Here is a 16,953-nt window from a genome sequence, read left to right on the forward strand (position 1 = left end):
AGATGGCACTGAATTCTGAGGACAGTGGGGCTGAGAAGGAAGATTACTCAAAGTCAATTGAGAGAAGATAAAAGGTCATTCAGAAGGTACTGAGAAGTAGTACCAAATAACAGTTTTATATATCGGCATTAGAGGTTTCCAAACATGGTTCCCCCCCCCAAAAAAAAAAACCTTTGCAAGATTCAGCTCAGGCAGATCCTGTCTTGCTCTCATGGGGATTATGAGGTTATCTGTTCCTTCGTAACCTGAGGGAGCCTCCCCTCCCCATCCCCAACTGCTTCAGCACCCTTGCTCCCAGACACACCTGTCCATGCTCTCCCCCTCTCACCCCCTGTTCTGGCTCAGATGTCTATTACTCCTCCTCTCCCCCCCCCCCCCCCCCCAAGAAACCCGTGGCAGCAGTCCCTTTGATCCCGGGGCCTTGGCTAGATAAAAGTCCCCAGCGGCTGTCCAGCCAGCGCCAGAGGAGAGAGTGAAGTCAGGAAGGGGGGAGAGGGGAAAGGGAGGGAAGGAGAAAGCCAGTGGCCTGGGAGCCCCATCAACAGGGCAACTCCGTGCAGGGTACAGCCAGCGGTGAGCTCGGGGCTCCGGTGAGCCAGGAGCTAGGGACTCCTAACATGTCCAGGGTGGTTGGGTGGGGGTATCAGGAGACAGTCCCAGAAGCCAAATCCCGAATCCTGATAGGCAAATGGGGGCGGGATCGAAGGTCCGAAACCCCGGGGAGCACGTCTCTCAGTGAAACCTTCAAGCCTAGAAGACCCACGAGCTAAGGCAGAGAACCACCCCCTCCCTCCAGATGTTGCTGGCGCTTTGAAAAAGCCAGCGGCCCCAGGTGCTGCCCGCACTGCGCTTGGGTAGGCGGGCAGAAGTGTGGGGGGGAGAGGGGGCGGGAAAGACTAGAGGGTTCCAGGGATGTCATTGTCCTGTTGCTCCAGGTGCGCTCTCCAGCTGTGCTCTCCCTCAACCTTTCAGGGACCGCTCTCCAAACTTGAGGTGAGAGGAATGAACTGGTATGGAGCCCCAGTGATCTCCAGTCTCCAAGCCTTGTCTCGCCCTGGGCGATGTTTTTTACCGCCAGCTTTTAGCTGCTAGGGCGTGTGGAGGTGGAGGGAGGGGGGGTTAATTTCCTTTCCGCAGGTGACTCCCCCCGCCCCCGTCCAGTAAAAACAATCCCCTTCTTACTTCTCCCTCCCCACCACCACCACCACCACTCCCCCCCCCCCCCCCCCCGTGGGGGAGGGAGGGGCGGGGAAGGGGAAAGGCGCCTGGCTGGCTTTCCCTTAATGGGAGCCGCTGTGGCAGCGCTGGGAGCCACAGCCGCGCTGCCCCACACCAAGCCGGGGCCGGGAGCGCCTCCGGCGGTCACGGCGGGGTAATCCAGGCCCCCTCTGTCATGTTTGCGGTTTGGGAAGAAAAGACGATGCCTCCGCCTAGAAAAAAGCGAGATCACCGCCTTCCCCGCCACCCCCACTCCAGACACACACTCCCCACACCCCCGCCCCTGAGCTCCGTGAAGGCCGGGGAGGCGGTGGCTGCACATCTAACGCGTGGGCACCGGGACAGCCGCGGGCCCCGCAAACTACGCCCAGGCTCTGCCCCCGCCGCTCATTGGAGCGGGACCGAGCCAAAGCACCCAGACCCAGAACTGCCCTCCTCTAGACACGGAGCTGGGAGCAGGGAGCGGGGAGCAGGACGCGGGGAGAAAGTAAGCATCTGTCTGCGATAGCCTAGCCTAGCCCAACCCAGCCCAGCCCAGCCCAAGTAGAGGCTACCCTGTGCTCAGGCACAGCTGGGGGCGAGGGGACCGGGTCGCCGGGCCACGGAGATCGTTTAGGTGCCTAGCAGTCAGTGCAGCGTCCAGATCCCACTGGAGACACGGTGGAGTGAAGTGGGTCAGGACACCCTGGGAAGGAAAGTCTCTTCGGAAGAGTAGGGATCCGGCTGGAGCCCAGAGCCCAGTCCAGGGCAGTGGGACTACAGCCGGGGATCCAGCGACCCCGCGGCGCCCGGGTTCGGATTTCAAAGTCCGCTGGGGCTCACCCGCTGATCCGCTGCCCCTGCAGGTGGCCCCGAAAAGACGGGACCGGTGCTGGCATGGGCCAAAGAGCGGTGCGAGTGCTGCTGCTTCTGGGCTTATTACACTGGGGCCCCGGCAGCGAGGGAAGGAAAACCTGGAGACGGCGTGGTCAGCAGCAGCAGCAACAGCAGCAGCAGCCGAAGCCTCCTCAGTCTCAGACTCAGCCCCAACCCCAGGCGCTTCCTGGCCGTGAGCTGGGAGAGGTGGCAGGGCAGCCAGTGGAGAGTTTCCCACTGGACTTCACGGCCGTGGAGGGCAACATGGACAGCTTCATGTCCCAGATCAAGAGTCTGGCGCAGTCCCTGTATCCCTGTTCCGCTCAAAAGCTGGATGAGGACTTGCGGCTTCACCTTCTGCTCAACACTTCGGTGACTTGTAATGACGGCAGTCCCGCCGGGTAAGTGACTCTAGAGCCTGGACCCTCTCTCTGTCTCCTCTACCCCTACCCCCTAGTCCCACGATCGCGATCTCTCCAGGCCCTTCAGGTCTCGAGCGGTTGCACACTCACCTCTCCCCAGCTTGCAGACCTCTCCCAACTCCACTCCTTTCAGCAGCAGGTGGACGCCGCCGTTTCAGCCTTCTCTCAGTCTCAGCCTTCTCTCTCTCAAGGAAACTACGAGAGAACAGAAGCAGGATCTCGGCCCATCCCACACCGAAGTCTCTGCCCCCCCCCCCCCCCCCCCCCCACCCCTCCCCCCCGCCCCCCCCCCCCCCCCCCCCCCAATCCATTTTGTAGAAGCAGAAGACTTTGGTCGGCTTTTCCTTTAGAGACCCTGGAGTTTTTCTCCCCAAGAAGGAGGGGGGAGAAAGTGAGGGGGAGCCCTCTTCCCTCTGGTCTTAAGTCCATCCCTTTTCCTGGAGAAGACTCCAGATAGAAAGACATCCCTCACACTTTCCCCAGCTAAAGATACTTAGGGAAAGACCCTAAACTTTGAAGCCTCAAAATCCACTTTAGCACAAGGAGCCCTTAAAGTATCAGAAGTCTTGAATCTGTTCATTCTCCTTTGTCTTCTCCATCACATGGCACCAAAAAAAAAAAAAAAAAGATTAATGAGGGAAGAGAAATTCCCTGCAAGAAAGTCAGTTGCTTCACAGAAACAGTTCCAAGATACCTTAGGAGATAAGTTCAGGTCCCTTTCCATATGAAGAAATGAGAGGACTATAAAGAAGAAAGTCAGTCACAGGGACACCCCTTTGTCTCAAGATTGCTTCATTAGTCCACCTGGTTTGGCTAATGAATACCTAGAAAAAGAAGGGGACACACTGTCTGTATCCCCAGGGCCCAGCACAGTGTAAACCCTTGAGTTTGTTGAATTGAAGTCTAGGACTCCAAAACCTTCTGACACTGTGTAAGTGACATTGGGAACATTATTTCTCCCTCTAGGGTGAGAGAGCATGACTGTGTGTATATGGGGGTGGGGGGAGAGTAAGGGAAGTGTCATTACTAGTACTTAGAGAAGAATTGAGGGAAACTAGGACAGAATCTATGGATATTGAGAGTCAGAAAATAAGATTCAAAGGTAAAGTAACTTGCTGAAGATTATACAGCAAATTAGTGACAGTCATGATGAACAGCTGTTTACCAAATGTCTATCAACCCCATAAATTGAGTATCCATGAAGTGCACAGCCTTGGCTACTGGAGGTAAGGAGGAGATGCTGTCACTGCCCTGGCAGGGATCTCCGGCTAATGGGGGGGATGGGTGGAAGGGAAGAGAAAAGACTGGACATACACATGGCAGCAGCATGGGACACAGCAGACAAGCAGCCATGAGGGAGATGGTTGGGGATGAGGTCAGTGTATAAAATTGAACCAGGATTCCCTACCCTAGTCCTCTTTCTCCTTTTCCATTCTATTTCCCCTAACTTTTCTTCTCTTGGGACTATGTTTATCCTTCCTAACTTTACCTCTGACTGACTGGAATACTCAAACCACTTATCTTTTCTCTTCTTCAGTTTTTACTTTAGGGTAGATGAAGTTTAATTCCGTGTGCGCCCTTTGCCTCCTTCCACTAGTGGCAATGCTACAATGTGGAACCCTTTTTAGAGTATTCTCAAATTTTCATCACAAGTGTAGGGCATAAAGAACAAGGTATTGTCTTCCTTATTTTATAGCTAAGGAAACGGGACCATAGAGGTCAAATGAATTGCCCAAGGTCGCAATGGTAGTTTGTTTCAGAGTTGGCACGGGAACAAAAGTTTTGGATTGCCTCTCCAGGGTTCTTTTCATTAGAACTGTAACACCCTTTTGTCTTCCCTCTGAAAACCTTTCCTTTGAGCTGGCTCGGCCCTCCAGGGTATAAGGAACCTGGACCTGCCCTAACTTCTTCCCTAAAACTAGCCCCAGGAGACCTGTTTCTGCCCTTTCCAAATCTTTTTTCTCAAAGTTTTTAAACTTCAGCTTGGCTACAGGTTTACCTAGTCTCTTGCGCCCCCATGTGGCACAAGACTTCCCTGTTTTAGTGACAGGTGGAATAACCCTTTCTTACCTGGCATCCCAGAGTTATGGAGGGTCAGGGAAGATCTAGTTGACCTAACAATACTATTTCTTTTACAGCTACTACCTCAAGGAGTCTAAGGGCAGCCGGCGCTGGTTGCTCTTTTTGGAAGGTGGGTCTTGGGATAGAGTTGGGGATGGGAGGAAAAGGGTAGGAAGAAAAGACTTAAGGAACTGGGAACCCAAAGAGGGTAAAGAATGAGAGTGAAGGAGAGTCCTGTTGAAGGGAGGGGTGGGTGGCTGGCCCTAACCACAGGCTATTGAACTTCGTGTGTCTGACCTGGCAGGTGGCTGGTATTGCTTTAACCGTGAGAACTGTGATTCTCGCTATGACACCATGAGGCGTCTTATGAGCTCAAAAGACTGGCCCAGAACTCGCACAGGTCAGCAGTCACACACATACTCTCATTTTTCATGGCCATATTTTCCTTCATCCTCCTTTTCATGTGATCTCTCCTTAATAGTCCCCATCTTCCCTCTGCCATTCTCCTTAGACTCTAGACCCCTTACCCTGTTCTTCTTTTTCCCTATCCAAACCTCAGTTCCATGACCCTTCCCTCTTTTCTCTCCCTGAAGAAGGGTTGGTACTAGGTGACTTCCCACTGTCCAGTCCTGATTCCATGGCTTCTCCTAGGGGTAGGGTATTATCTTAAACTATTCTGTCTAAAAGGGCTTCTCCTCAGGTCCTCAGAGAAGCATTCCCTATCTGCAAAATCCTTCTCCATTACTCCTGACCTCCCATATTTCCTAAACTTTTACAAGATTACCAAACACCCTTTGATAATGATAATGAAGCAAAAACACCAAGTGACTTGACTTTCTGCTTTCTACCACCTATTCTAATACCTCACTATCCCTAGGACCCAAGTCGACCTTTCCCTACAGTGTCAATATGTCTCCACACTCACTTTCACTGTTTTTCTCCCCTCCCTTCTAGGTACTGGTATCCTCTCATCTCAACCAGAGGAGAATCCACACTGGTGGAATGCCAACATGGTGTAAGGGATAAGTATGGGAGATAGGGATAATTCCCTGGGGGAAATGGGGTGGAGTCATACCTTGAGAAATTTTCGATATATGCCCAACAGAAAGGCAGAGCTTGAGCTTCCCAGGGGGAAATACAATTTTTTGCCAGTCTTATCAACTTTATCTTTTGCAGCTTTATCCCCTATTGCTCCAGTGATGTCTGGAGTGGAGCCTCCTTCAAGTCTGAAACCAGTAAGTTCTCTTCCCTTTCTTTTGTCCCTTTTTTCTGCTCTCCTTTTTTTCTCCCTTCTTCTCTTCATGGTCATAGGAGGAACCCATGGTTATTCTAACCCAGTCCAGATTCTCCTAGTCTTAAATCCTTTTAAATACCTCCCTGGGTATTTTTCCCTAGGGCCATCTTCCTCTTTTAGGCAAGGGGCTCATTATATCCGAGGCCCTGATTTTTGTGGGGCACAGTTCTCCCTAGTGAATAGACATAATTTTTTCTTTAAGATATGAGAATCCTGGTCTGACCTTGCCTACCCCAGACTTGAAATTCCTAAAGAACCTAATTTTCCAAGTGAGGGAACAACTTTAATGAATGAATCCCAGACCTTATTCTCTCCCTGCTCAATAAGCAATAATGCTTTCCTAAAGAAGAGATACTTCCTTTGATTTACAGATGAATATGCTTTCATGGGGGCCCTTATTATCCAGGAGGTGGTTCGAGAACTCCTGGGCAAAGGGTTGACCAGTGCCAAGGTACTGTTGCTGGCTGGAAGCAGGTGAGTACCAGGGAGAGGAGTATGAGGCTAACACGGGGAGGGGGAGGTGATGGAATATACAAAAAATAGGGAAAATGACCATACCAGGCACTGCATTAAACTGGAGGTGGGATGGGGTAAAGAACAAAGGATTGAGGTAAGGTAAGGGGAAGGATCTTGTTTGGCCAAAGGTCAAATATTTTGCTTCACAGGACTTTTTTTTTATTGAAAGGTACATGTTACATTTATTATATTTGTTACTACTATTCTTTTGATGCTATCCCAGTAAAAATCCCTGTTTTGAGTTATTTGGGCCAACTGGCTAACTATTCCAAGTGAGTACACCAGATGGTATTAGTGACTTATATAGTTTTAGGTTTGTGAATCACAGTTTGTGAACTCTAGTTTTAGGGGTATGTGTACCTTTGAAAATGGTGAGGGCTTGCTACTGGCATTTGGTCTGCAAGATTTTCAAAGGACTTTAGAGATTACCCAATTCAACTCCTTGGTTTTACAAATGAGAAAATGGTCCCAGAAGAAGGGATATTGCTGGTGGCAGAGAGCTAAGACTAGAATCCAGGTCTCCCCATTCCCAGGATGGTCTTCCTCGTGCTATCCCATGCTGCCTTTCTTCGGAGAAAAAAAACAATACTAAATGTGAGAGAGTATGGGATGGAAGGAGCAAAGAGAGAGACAGAGGCAGACAGAGAGGTCATAAAATCATTGGGTTTAGAGTTGAAAAGGAACATAGAAATCATCTAGTCTTTCTATTTTTTAAATCAGTTTTATTGATATATGTTGCTGTAGTTTTTGTTTTGTTTTGTGGTTTGTTTGGTTTTTTTGTATTCTTAGAGCTTAGCACAGTGCCTGGCATGTAGCAGACATTTAATAAATGCTTGTTGATATTTTTTACTTTACCAGAATTTCTCCCAGGATCCCTCCTCCCTCCCACCCCCATCCAAGAGTCATCTCATATAACACTGTTTGTTGTTGTTGTTTTTTTTTTTAAGCAATTGGGGTTAAGTAACTTGCTCAAGGTTACACGGCCAGTTATTTCTGGGTGTGGTGCTGAGTATCTGAGCCTGGATTTGATCCAGGTTATCCCGTCACTGGAGCCGGTGCTCTTACTCGCTGTGCTACCTGCCCACCCCTATAACACTGTTTTTTAAAGAAAAATGAGAGAAAAAAATCAGTAAAACTGATGAATACATCTTAAAAGTCTGAAAATGTGTGCACTCTACCTCACCTGTGACTGGTGGTGGCATCTTCTCATATCTCTTCTTGGAGACATTTATCCAATCCTATCATTTTACAGAGAAGAAACAGGTTCAGTGATGGGAAGGGACATGTCCCAATTCACATGGGTAGTGAGGAGCAGATCCACTCAGGATTCAGTTCTCAGACCACCTTTGCCAAATTCAGGGCCCTTTCCAATGACTCTCTTAAAATAAATGACATCAAAATATTCAATGACCTTTGTTAAGTGACCTTTCTAGAAATGATCCTGCTTACCTACTTGGCTGTATCAGTTACCCATGTGTCTTCTCCCTTACTCATAGTGCTGGGGGCACTGGGGTTCTTCTTAATGTGGACCGGGTTGCAGAGCAGTTAGAAGAGTTGGGCTATTCAGCCATCCAAGTTCGGGGCCTGGCTGACTCTGGTTGGTTCCTGGACAACAGGCAGTACCGCCGAACAGACTGCATTGACACCATCACCTGTGCTCCCACTGAAGCCATCCGACGAGGGATCAGGTGATAGCTTCCTCTGCCTTCCTTCACCTCCCCTCCCCAAGTTATTTACACCCTGCTACAGGTGCCTAGACTTCTTCCTCTTCCTTAGATTGAGACATTGCTGCCCTTTGATCCCCTGTTGCCCAATACTGAGGACCCACACAGCCCATGGTGCAGCTGGGGCTTGAAGAATGATACCCCAACCCAGTGCTAGGAGTTGGCAATGCCTTGCATTTCCATTCTAGGTCAGGGATGAGAGCCTAGAGGGAGACTTTCAGCAGTACTAAAGGCTGGATCAGGTACAAATTCCAACAAATGAGTTCTTTGGGTTTGGGATAGTACTGAGTCAGATCAAGGGCCCCAGTGATGGGAAGTGAGTGCCCATGGAATGTGGATCTAATCACTTCCAGTAATGGTAGCCTGAGTCCAGGTAGGCAAACTTGACTAGAGGTTAAAGTACCTACCTGTCACCCTCTGTGGGATCCTCCTTCCCCCATCCCACAGTTGAGGTACTGGAAGAGGTTCTCAAGAGCTGGCCTGATCCCAAAGCTCCTGGCCTTCCAGGTACTGGAACGGGGTCGTCCCCGAGCGCTGCCGGCTGCAGTTCAAGGAAGGCGAGGAGTGGAACTGCTTCTTCGGATACAAAATCTACCCTACCCTGCGCTGTGAGTGGGGGTGGGAGCTTGGGGCTTAGGAGGAGGCATGATGGCAAAAGACCCCCAAATCCCCATTTATTCCCCTTGAAAATTCAGAGAGATCAAGTTCTGGGAATGTGGAGTGGGGCTCATAGTCAGCACAGAGTCAATACTCACTGTGGGCATTGTCTAAGGGATATAGAGGAAGGAAAAGACTCGGTCCCTATACTCAGGGAACTGACAGTCTAGGTTTGGTTTGGTTTCTTTGGTGCATGGGGATTATTTTGTTTTGTCTTGTTTTAATCTGGACCTGAACTTTCCTCAGTGTAGAAGGAATGCCCATAGTGAAAACTCCCTCCATTGATGTAGCTAGGCAACTCATCTATAACTTGGACAGTTATCGAAGAGGTTAAGTGACTTACCCTTGGTCACACAACAAGTATATGCCAGAGGCAGGACTTGAACCCAGGTCTTCCTGATGATTCCAAGACTAGCCTTCTACCCACTGTGCTATACTTTTTGTGTGTGGAGGCTGTTGTGGTTAATTGACTTGCCTAGGGTCACACAGCTAATCAGTGTCTGAGGCAGGGTTCCAACTCCGCTGATTCCAGGTCCAGTGCTCTATCCACTGGGTTACCTAGCTGCCTCCACACTAATTTTTTAATCCTTTTTTTTTTAATGGGACATATGATTTGATTGCTGTAGGGAGCTCCAAATGAGGAACTTAATGCAGATCTATACCTTCTCCTTCAATTTACAACCTTAGAAAGCTTATTATTATTGTTTTTATTTTCATCAGTATTGATAACTGGCATATACATAGGACTTTAAAGTTTGTAAAGCACTTTCATATACATTATCATTTGATATATCATTTGTATACATTATCATGGGCATTAGTGTCCCCATTTCTCACATAAGGAAACTAAAATTCAGAGGATTTGTCAATTGCCCAGGATCACACAGCCAGGCATTATCTGAGATAGGATGTGAACTGTTTGCTAAAGGAGGCTAATATATCTCAAAGGACTTTGTGCATACTTACCAAGGACCAAGAAATTGCTAGCACCTGGAGCTATCTGGCAGTCCCCTGTGGATGTCAGTGTTTAAGCAGGGGCTGAGGGTGTTTTAGAAGGGATTAGAACTTAAGCAGATGAGATAATAGATGTGAAGCACTTTGCAAACCTTAAAGTACTACATAAATGCCAGTTGTTACTCTTATTAGTCTCCAATCTGGTGGTGATTTTATTCCCTGAGATTTCTACTGCACACAGTCCCTGATTTGCAGTGATTGCCTATTTCTAAGGCTCATACTGAAAATTTAACAGTTGCCTCCAACAAGCCAGTTGGAGCTGACTCCAACGCCCCCCTGGGATTAAGCCACGAATTCTTTAAGCTTCCTTTCAGAGCTAATATTCTGTGTGTGTGTGTGTAAGAGAGGTGTTGTGGTAGAATGGAAAGGACTCTTGAAATTAGAGTCCTGAATCTTGGCTTCAAGTCTCTGTTTCACCACTTATCTAGTTGTGTGACCTTGGACAATCACTTTCCTTTCCATTGCTTCTATTTCCCTATCTGTCAAACAAAGGAATTGCATTAGAACCTTCTAGTGCAGACTTTCTATGGTTCTAAGGTTCTGTAGCCTAAAACAAGGGAAAATTGGGTTTGTGTACATAAATGGGGAGGGTGGGATGGGGTTGGGATGCAGGATGAAGGAGCAATCAAAATGGGTAAACTTCCTGAGAAGATGAGTCTTCACAGTAAGATGTGAAGCAAGGAGAGGATGCACCTTTTTTGAATGAAGTTGGGAAGATCTTCCCAAAAAAGGGTATGGAGCAAGATAATGGTCTTAAAGGTGGGAATAATTTGAGTTGTAGGCAGAGGACAATGCATACTTCCCACCCCTAATACTAGGGTAGGAGAAGATTAATAGGGAATTAGGAGGGAATACCTGGAGCTGCCCCTGAGAAAAAGCAGGAGGGTTTGGGGGGATAAGGGGGATGGTGGGGTAGACTATGCTCTGAGCCAATATATGTCCCTACCTTGTCCTAGGCCCTGTGTTTGTGGTACAGTGGCTATTTGATGAAGCCCAGTTGACTGTGGACAATGTGCATCTGACCGGGCAGCCTGTGCAGGAAGGACAATGGCTCTATATCCAGAACCTTGGCCGGGAGCTTCGGAATACACTCAAGGATGTGTCGTGAGTGTCTTCAGTGTAGGGGGAGAGCATACATGGGAAGAACAGGACCAAGAAGGATGTAAGGGTAGCTGACCCCAATTATCCACCATTGAATTCCTAAGTAATCAAGCAGAGGGAGCCTTAACATCAGGAATATCAAATATTTGCCCTAAATTGAGACAGAGTGGTGGTAGCAGGTGAGAGCCAATGACTGATGAGTCACTACTTCTAGTGCTCCCTGTATGAAAAACTCTGTGCTGAGTACCCTGGTTAGGAAAGTCTTTTAGAGTCATTGTCTCTCAATCATCCAGATAGATGGAGTATTAGACCTGAAGTCAAAAAAGACCTGAGATTAAATCCAGCCTCAGATGTTTCTTAGCTGTATGACCCTGAGTAAATCACTTAACCTCTGTTTGCTCAGTTTCCTCAACTGTAAAATGGGGATTTTAGTAGCAACAGTGTTGCTGTGAAGATCAAATGAGATTCTGCATTGTTCAGTCATTTTTGGTCATGTCCCAACTCTTTGTGATGCCATTTGGGTTCTTTTTTGGCAGATAATGGAGTGGTTTGCCATTTCCTTCTTCAGCTCATTTTACAGATGAGGAAACTGAGGCAACAGGGTTGAGTGTCTTGCCCAAGGTCACAAAGTGACAGACAGTATCTGAGGCCAAATTTGAACTCAGGAAAAGGCCCACAACTCTACGAGCTATGGTGCCACCTAATGGCTCCAACAACAATTGAACCTCCCAGGGCTGTGAAGATCAAATGAGGTTAAAGCTCTTAGCACAGTTCTTGGCACATAGTAAGCAATACATAAATGTTTGTTTTATTATGATTATTATCCCTTGTCATGTGTCCCCAGTTCAATTCAGCAAATTCAACAAAGATTTATTAAGCACCTATTGTATATAAGGCATTATGTTGGGAACCAGACAAAAACAAAACAATTCCTGTCCTCAAGTGACCTACAATCTATTAAGTTACATGAGAACTCTTTAAAAGCACATCGAATGAGAGAATGAAAATAGTACTTACTGAGTGCCTATAGAAGGACTGAGCAAGGTCCAGAGTAAAGGGATAAGATTAGGTAGGGTAAGTCAGATAAGGTTTTCAGGAGGAATTTCAAACAGAAATTTGAATGTGGTAAAGAATACTGGATTAGGGAAAAAAGGCAGGGAAAGGTATTCCTATTGTGGGGAATAGCATGTGCAAAAGCATTGATGTAAGAAAAACAAAATTCATATGTGGAGGTCAGTAAGCAGATTCAGACGAATGGAAGGAAATAAGAGTTTATTAAGCGCCTGCCATGTGCCAGGGATTATGCTACACACTTTTTTGGAGGCAATCTGGGTTAAGTGACTTACCTAGGGTCACACAGGCAATAACTATCTAAGGCTGGATTTGAACTCAGGGCTGATGCTCTATCCATTGTGCCCCTCAGCTGCCCTGCTGTGCTAAGCACTTTATAAATATTACCTCATTTGATTCTCACAAGAACCTTAGGAGGTAGTTGCTATTATCAACCCTATTTTACAGTTGAGGCAGACATTAAACGACTTGTTCGGCATCACGCAGATAGTAAGTGTCTGCGCCTGACTTTGAGCTTAGCTCCTCTAAGGCCCAGAGCTCTACTTATTCCACCACCTAGCAGCCTCTGACTAGAAAGAAAGATCCATGTAGAAAAGCAACAGAAAATGAAGTGGGTGACAGTGTGGTATAACATAAAGCACACTGGATTTGGAGTCAGAGTATCCAAGTTCAAATCTTAGATCTATCAGTTGTTAGTTGTGTGAACCTCTCTTTCCTTATCTGTAAAATGAGGGCATTGGACCAGTTTACTTCCCAAGTGAACTTTCCAGCCCTAAACCTGTGAAAGGGCATGAGAAACAGGCTGAAGAACTTAGATAATAGAATGGACATCTGGGTACATCACAGTGAGAAGGGGGTTGAAGTTGGCACCAGTGGGTGACTGATAATCACTGATCATATATCTCTTCCCCAACACAGGGCTAGCTTTGCCCCTGCCTGCCTGTCCCATGAGATCATCATCCGAAAGTAAGTGTCTCAGTGCAATAATTCAGTTCAGTTCTGCCTACTATGTGTGAGGCCTCAACCCATAGGCTTCCCTCTGCCTCTTCTCCTCACCCAGCTTTCTTCTACTCCTCCTATTTACCTGTGTGCCTCAATCTTTGCAGCCATTGGACAGACATTCAGGTGAAGGGTACCTCACTGCCTCGAGCGCTTCACTGCTGGGACCGAAGTCTTCACGAGAGCAACAAAAATGGCAAAGCACCCCCCCTGAAGGGTTGTCCTGTTCACCTCATTGACAACTGCCCCTGGCCCCACTGTAACCCATCCTGTCCCACCATCCGAGACCAGTTTACAGGACAAGAGATGAACATAATCCAATTCCTCATGCACATGGGCTTTGATGTACAGAAAATGGCCCAGCAACAAGGGCTAGAGCCCAGCAAGCTGCTGGGGATGCTTAGCAGTGGGAGCTAAATGAAGTCAGCATGTGGAAATGAGGAGAGGGTGACCCCTTGCAGACCCTTTGCCTCCCTCCTTTCTTCCACCTCACTTCACACCACGAGGCTCACATTCTTGCTCTGTGCCCGATGCCCCTTGGACCTAGACACATGTGTCTCACTGGGGCCAACAGAGCCCTAAGCCACCTCTTCCCCCTCCTTGAGACACTTGGAATCATGGAATGTTCAGAGTTAGAAGGGTCTTCAGTGGCCAGTCTAACCCATGACCCCCCCCCCCAAAAGAATCCTTATGATAACATTATCAACGTGGGTCATCCAGCCTACTTCAAGACCTCCAATGGGGGTAAGGAAGGGAACCCATCCCCTCCTGAGGCTTCCCATTTCACTTTTAGATAGCTTTGTTAGGAACTTTCTTTTCCCTGACATTGTCTAAATTTGTTTCTTTGTAATTTCATCCCACTGCTTCTGCTTCTGCCCTCCGAAACCAAGCAGAACACATCTAATCCATCTTCCATATGACAGCCCGTCTAATACTTGAAGCTGTCATGTGTTTCCCCTATCCCCAACCCCACCCAAAGTCTTCTCTTCCCTAGGTCAAACATTCCTAGGACCTTTGATGAATCCTGGTCCTCTTACCCTGGTCACCCTTCTCTGGACATTATCCAGTCCATTCTAAACTATGTCACCTAACATTGAATACAATATCCCAGAGAGGGTCTGACAAGGGCAGAGTATACAGGCCCACTCTTCTCCTTATGCCTTATTCCTCTCAATATAGACCAGGATTACACTGCTGACTCATCTTGAGCTGGCAGTCCAACAGAACCTCCAGATCATTCTCCAACATACTGTTGTCTAACAATGTCCTTTGCCCTCTCCCATCCTTGGGAAGTTGACTTCTTTAACTGAAAAGTGAGTCTTTACATTTATCTCTGTTGAATTTAATCTTATTTGATTCCACCCAATTGGTTTCTGTCTAGCCTATCTTTTTGGATCCTGCCTGTCATTTAGAGTGCTGTCATTAAATTCCCATTTTGTGTCACCTAAAAATTTGGTAAATATGACTGTCTTAGTGATAAAAATGTTTAACTGGAGGAGGCCAAGTACACATCCCTAGGGTATTTCCCTGGATGTCTTCTTCTAAGTTTTGTCATTGAACTCTGAAGGATCACTCTTTGATTGAAGGATCACAAATTGAGTTTGGTCACTCAATTCTACATCCATTCAATTGTATTGTTACTTAACCCACATCTCTCCAGCTATTCCACAAGAAAAGCATGGGATTTTTCATCAGATGCTTGACTTAAATCTAGGTAAATTATATCTACAGCATTCTAATTTGCTACTCCAGTAACTATGTCCAAAAAAAAAAAAAAAAGGAAGCAACATTTGTTTGGCATGACCTGTTCTTGACAAAGCCATGCTGGTTTTTGTGATTGCTGTCCCTTTTTCAAGATATTCACTGATCATTCCTTTAATGATTCACTCTAGAGTTTCCCCAGAGATTGAAGTCACACTTGCTGACCTGTAGTCTGCAGACAATTCTCTTATCTCTTCCCCCTTTTTTTTAAATTGGGATAACAATAGCCCTTTTATGTCACCTTTTCCTTTTTACATAGTCTTTCAAGTACTGTTTACTGTGGTTCTGCCGCCATTGACACTCCCTTCAGGAGCCAAAGATGGAGTCCATTTTGGCCATGGGACTTCAATTGATGAAGTACATCTAGTTATTCTCTTACTATCTCCTTATTCCTCTTGGACATCTACTCTCTGTTAGTCATTTTATTCTCTTATTATCAGTTCAGAGTTCATTCTATTTGCCAGAGAACATAAAAGAAAATTAAAATTAGAGAGCCCTACTTTCTTTCTGTTTTCAGTTGTTTTATTTCATCTATCCATCCATGCCCCCAAGAAGCAATCCTAGATCCTATTTAATCTCCCTTTTTCCTAATATGGTTTTTAAAATACTATTTTTATGTCATCTTTAGCTTTCCTAGCTAGCCTCAGCCCATTGTGAGCCTTAGCACTCCTGATACTATATTTATGGGACAATGTCATGTAATCTCAGTTGACTGGTGAGTTCATACTATATCCACACTGCTCTCTTTGGACACCTATTTATATTCATTGGAATTGTTTCCCTTGGTGGTTTCAGTCATCAAGAAATTCTTAAGAGTGTCTCATCCCTCCTGGGCAGATTTCCCCTATAGAATTTTAGTCTATAGGATCCTACACAGCCTTTTCTCTGAGCCCTTTGAACTCTATTATCCAAAAATCTAGGATACATGTCAGATCCTACTTGGCTTTCCTCTTTTTCTCTATCAAAAATTCTAGGAGGGAATAGTCATTTTCCCTATAATATCCCCATTATTTCTACTCACCCTTCCTCCTCCCTTCCATGACTGAGCTCCTCTGGTTTCAACTCTTCCTCCCATTGCTTCCAATGCAGTCTGGCCAGAGACTGGCTGCCCATCAAATGAAGCAACATCCTCATGACCCCCTCCTGGCTCTGCCTCTGTCACCAGCATGAACTCCCCTATTATCCTTTCTTAATCTTTCTTCCCAGAGCCTTTGGTCCATGGGGCAGAGCCTAAAGCACTGGATTCCTCAATTCCACCAGAAGCCCCAACTCATCCCTTTCCATCCTCACCTCCCAGGCCTTTTCATGCCCTTTTGTATTATTTTATAAAGTGACTTTTTTATTACTTTAATTTTTTAAAAAAGAAAATAAGCAAGAATATAAGATGAATGATATTGTTTTGTAACATATTTTTTTTAAATAATAAAAAACCAAAGAACCTCATCCTACCGATTTCTTTATTTGAAAGTACAGCTTTGTTTCCCACTGGTTTTTCCCTTAAGAGATACTAGCAAAGAGAAGCTTGATTCCCTCCCTAAAGCCTGGCTTGGAAAGCCTAAGATTAGAGGATAATCCCATAATAGGTTTATGGCATCCTTGGTACTCAGTCATTAGAACAGCATTCACCTCAAGTGAAACTCTCTTGCTTTCAAACCACCTCCCTTTTTTTTCTTGTGAGAAGTTCTACTTTGTCAAGTTTCAGATAATGCTTACTCTGTTAGTTCAATTGAACAGACATTTATTGTGCATCTCCTGTGTGCAAAATATTGTCCTAGGTTCTGTGGATACAAAGATGAAATAAAACAGAGTAGATGAATGCTAATAACTGTCAGAAATGGCTAGATTCTTTGGAGAAGTTAGAGTGCACTGAAGTATTCCAGGAGGATGGTTCACTTTTGACTAGCCAGATCAGAGGATGTTTCATGGAGGAGGCAGCACCTCCATGAGTGCTGGAAGAGCTGGACTTTGAAAGATGATAAGACTATTAATGGGCAAACACAGGTATACGTGGTAGCAGGAAGACTTTTCCAGATATGTTTAGCGTGAATAAAAGCATGGGAGTAATGGAGGGCAGAGTGGTATAGGAAAAAAAGTATTAGTCTAATCTGTTTAGAGGCAGACTATTGAGGGCTTTGAATTTTATTCTATGAGGAGCTACTAAAGGATTTGGGCAGGGGAGCGATGTGTTTGGACCTATACATTAAGAGGATTGCTTGCTGCATGAAGGATGAGAGGAGAGATTAGAGTCAAGGAGGTCAGT

The 16,953-nt window shown here is 46.3% G+C and overlaps 1 protein-coding gene across 1 annotated transcript; it reads left to right on the forward strand.

Annotated features, from left to right (window-relative positions):
- The first annotated feature begins 900 nt into the window (after positions 1-900).
- NOTUM (notum, palmitoleoyl-protein carboxylesterase) lies at positions 901-16,136 on the forward strand. Its single transcript, XM_069064028.1, has 12 exons — positions 901-993; positions 2,064-2,474; positions 4,634-4,686; positions 4,861-4,956; positions 5,511-5,571; positions 5,733-5,791; positions 6,222-6,324; positions 7,863-8,054; positions 8,598-8,698; positions 10,718-10,865; positions 12,852-12,899; positions 13,040-16,136. The coding sequence occupies exons 2-12, from the start codon at positions 2,095-2,097 to the stop codon at positions 13,347-13,349; spliced, it is 1,551 nt and encodes a 516-aa protein (XP_068920129.1). The 5' UTR covers positions 901-993; positions 2,064-2,094; the 3' UTR covers positions 13,350-16,136.
- The last annotated feature ends 817 nt before the right edge of the window (positions 16,137-16,953 follow it).

Source organism: Petaurus breviceps, unplaced genomic scaffold (assembly GCF_028583685.1).
Source record: "Petaurus breviceps papuanus isolate PSGF00001 unplaced genomic scaffold, PetGlider_PUasm1.0 90617, whole genome shotgun sequence".
NCBI lineage: Eukaryota > Metazoa > Chordata > Mammalia > Diprotodontia > Petauridae > Petaurus > Petaurus breviceps.

Excerpts from the sequence above, each read along its gene's own strand:
- NOTUM (XM_069064028.1), top strand. The coding sequence starts at position 2,095 with ATGGGCCAAAGAGCGGTGCGAGTGCTGCTGCTTCTGGGCTTATTACAC. Across the intron at positions 6,325-7,862 it reads CTGTTGCTGGCTGGAAGCAG|TGCTGGGGGCACTGGGGTTC; the intron begins GTGAGTACCAGG and ends CCTTACTCATAG. Across the intron at positions 10,866-12,851 it reads AATACACTCAAGGATGTGTC|GGCTAGCTTTGCCCCTGCCT; the intron begins GTGAGTGTCTTC and ends TCCCCAACACAG.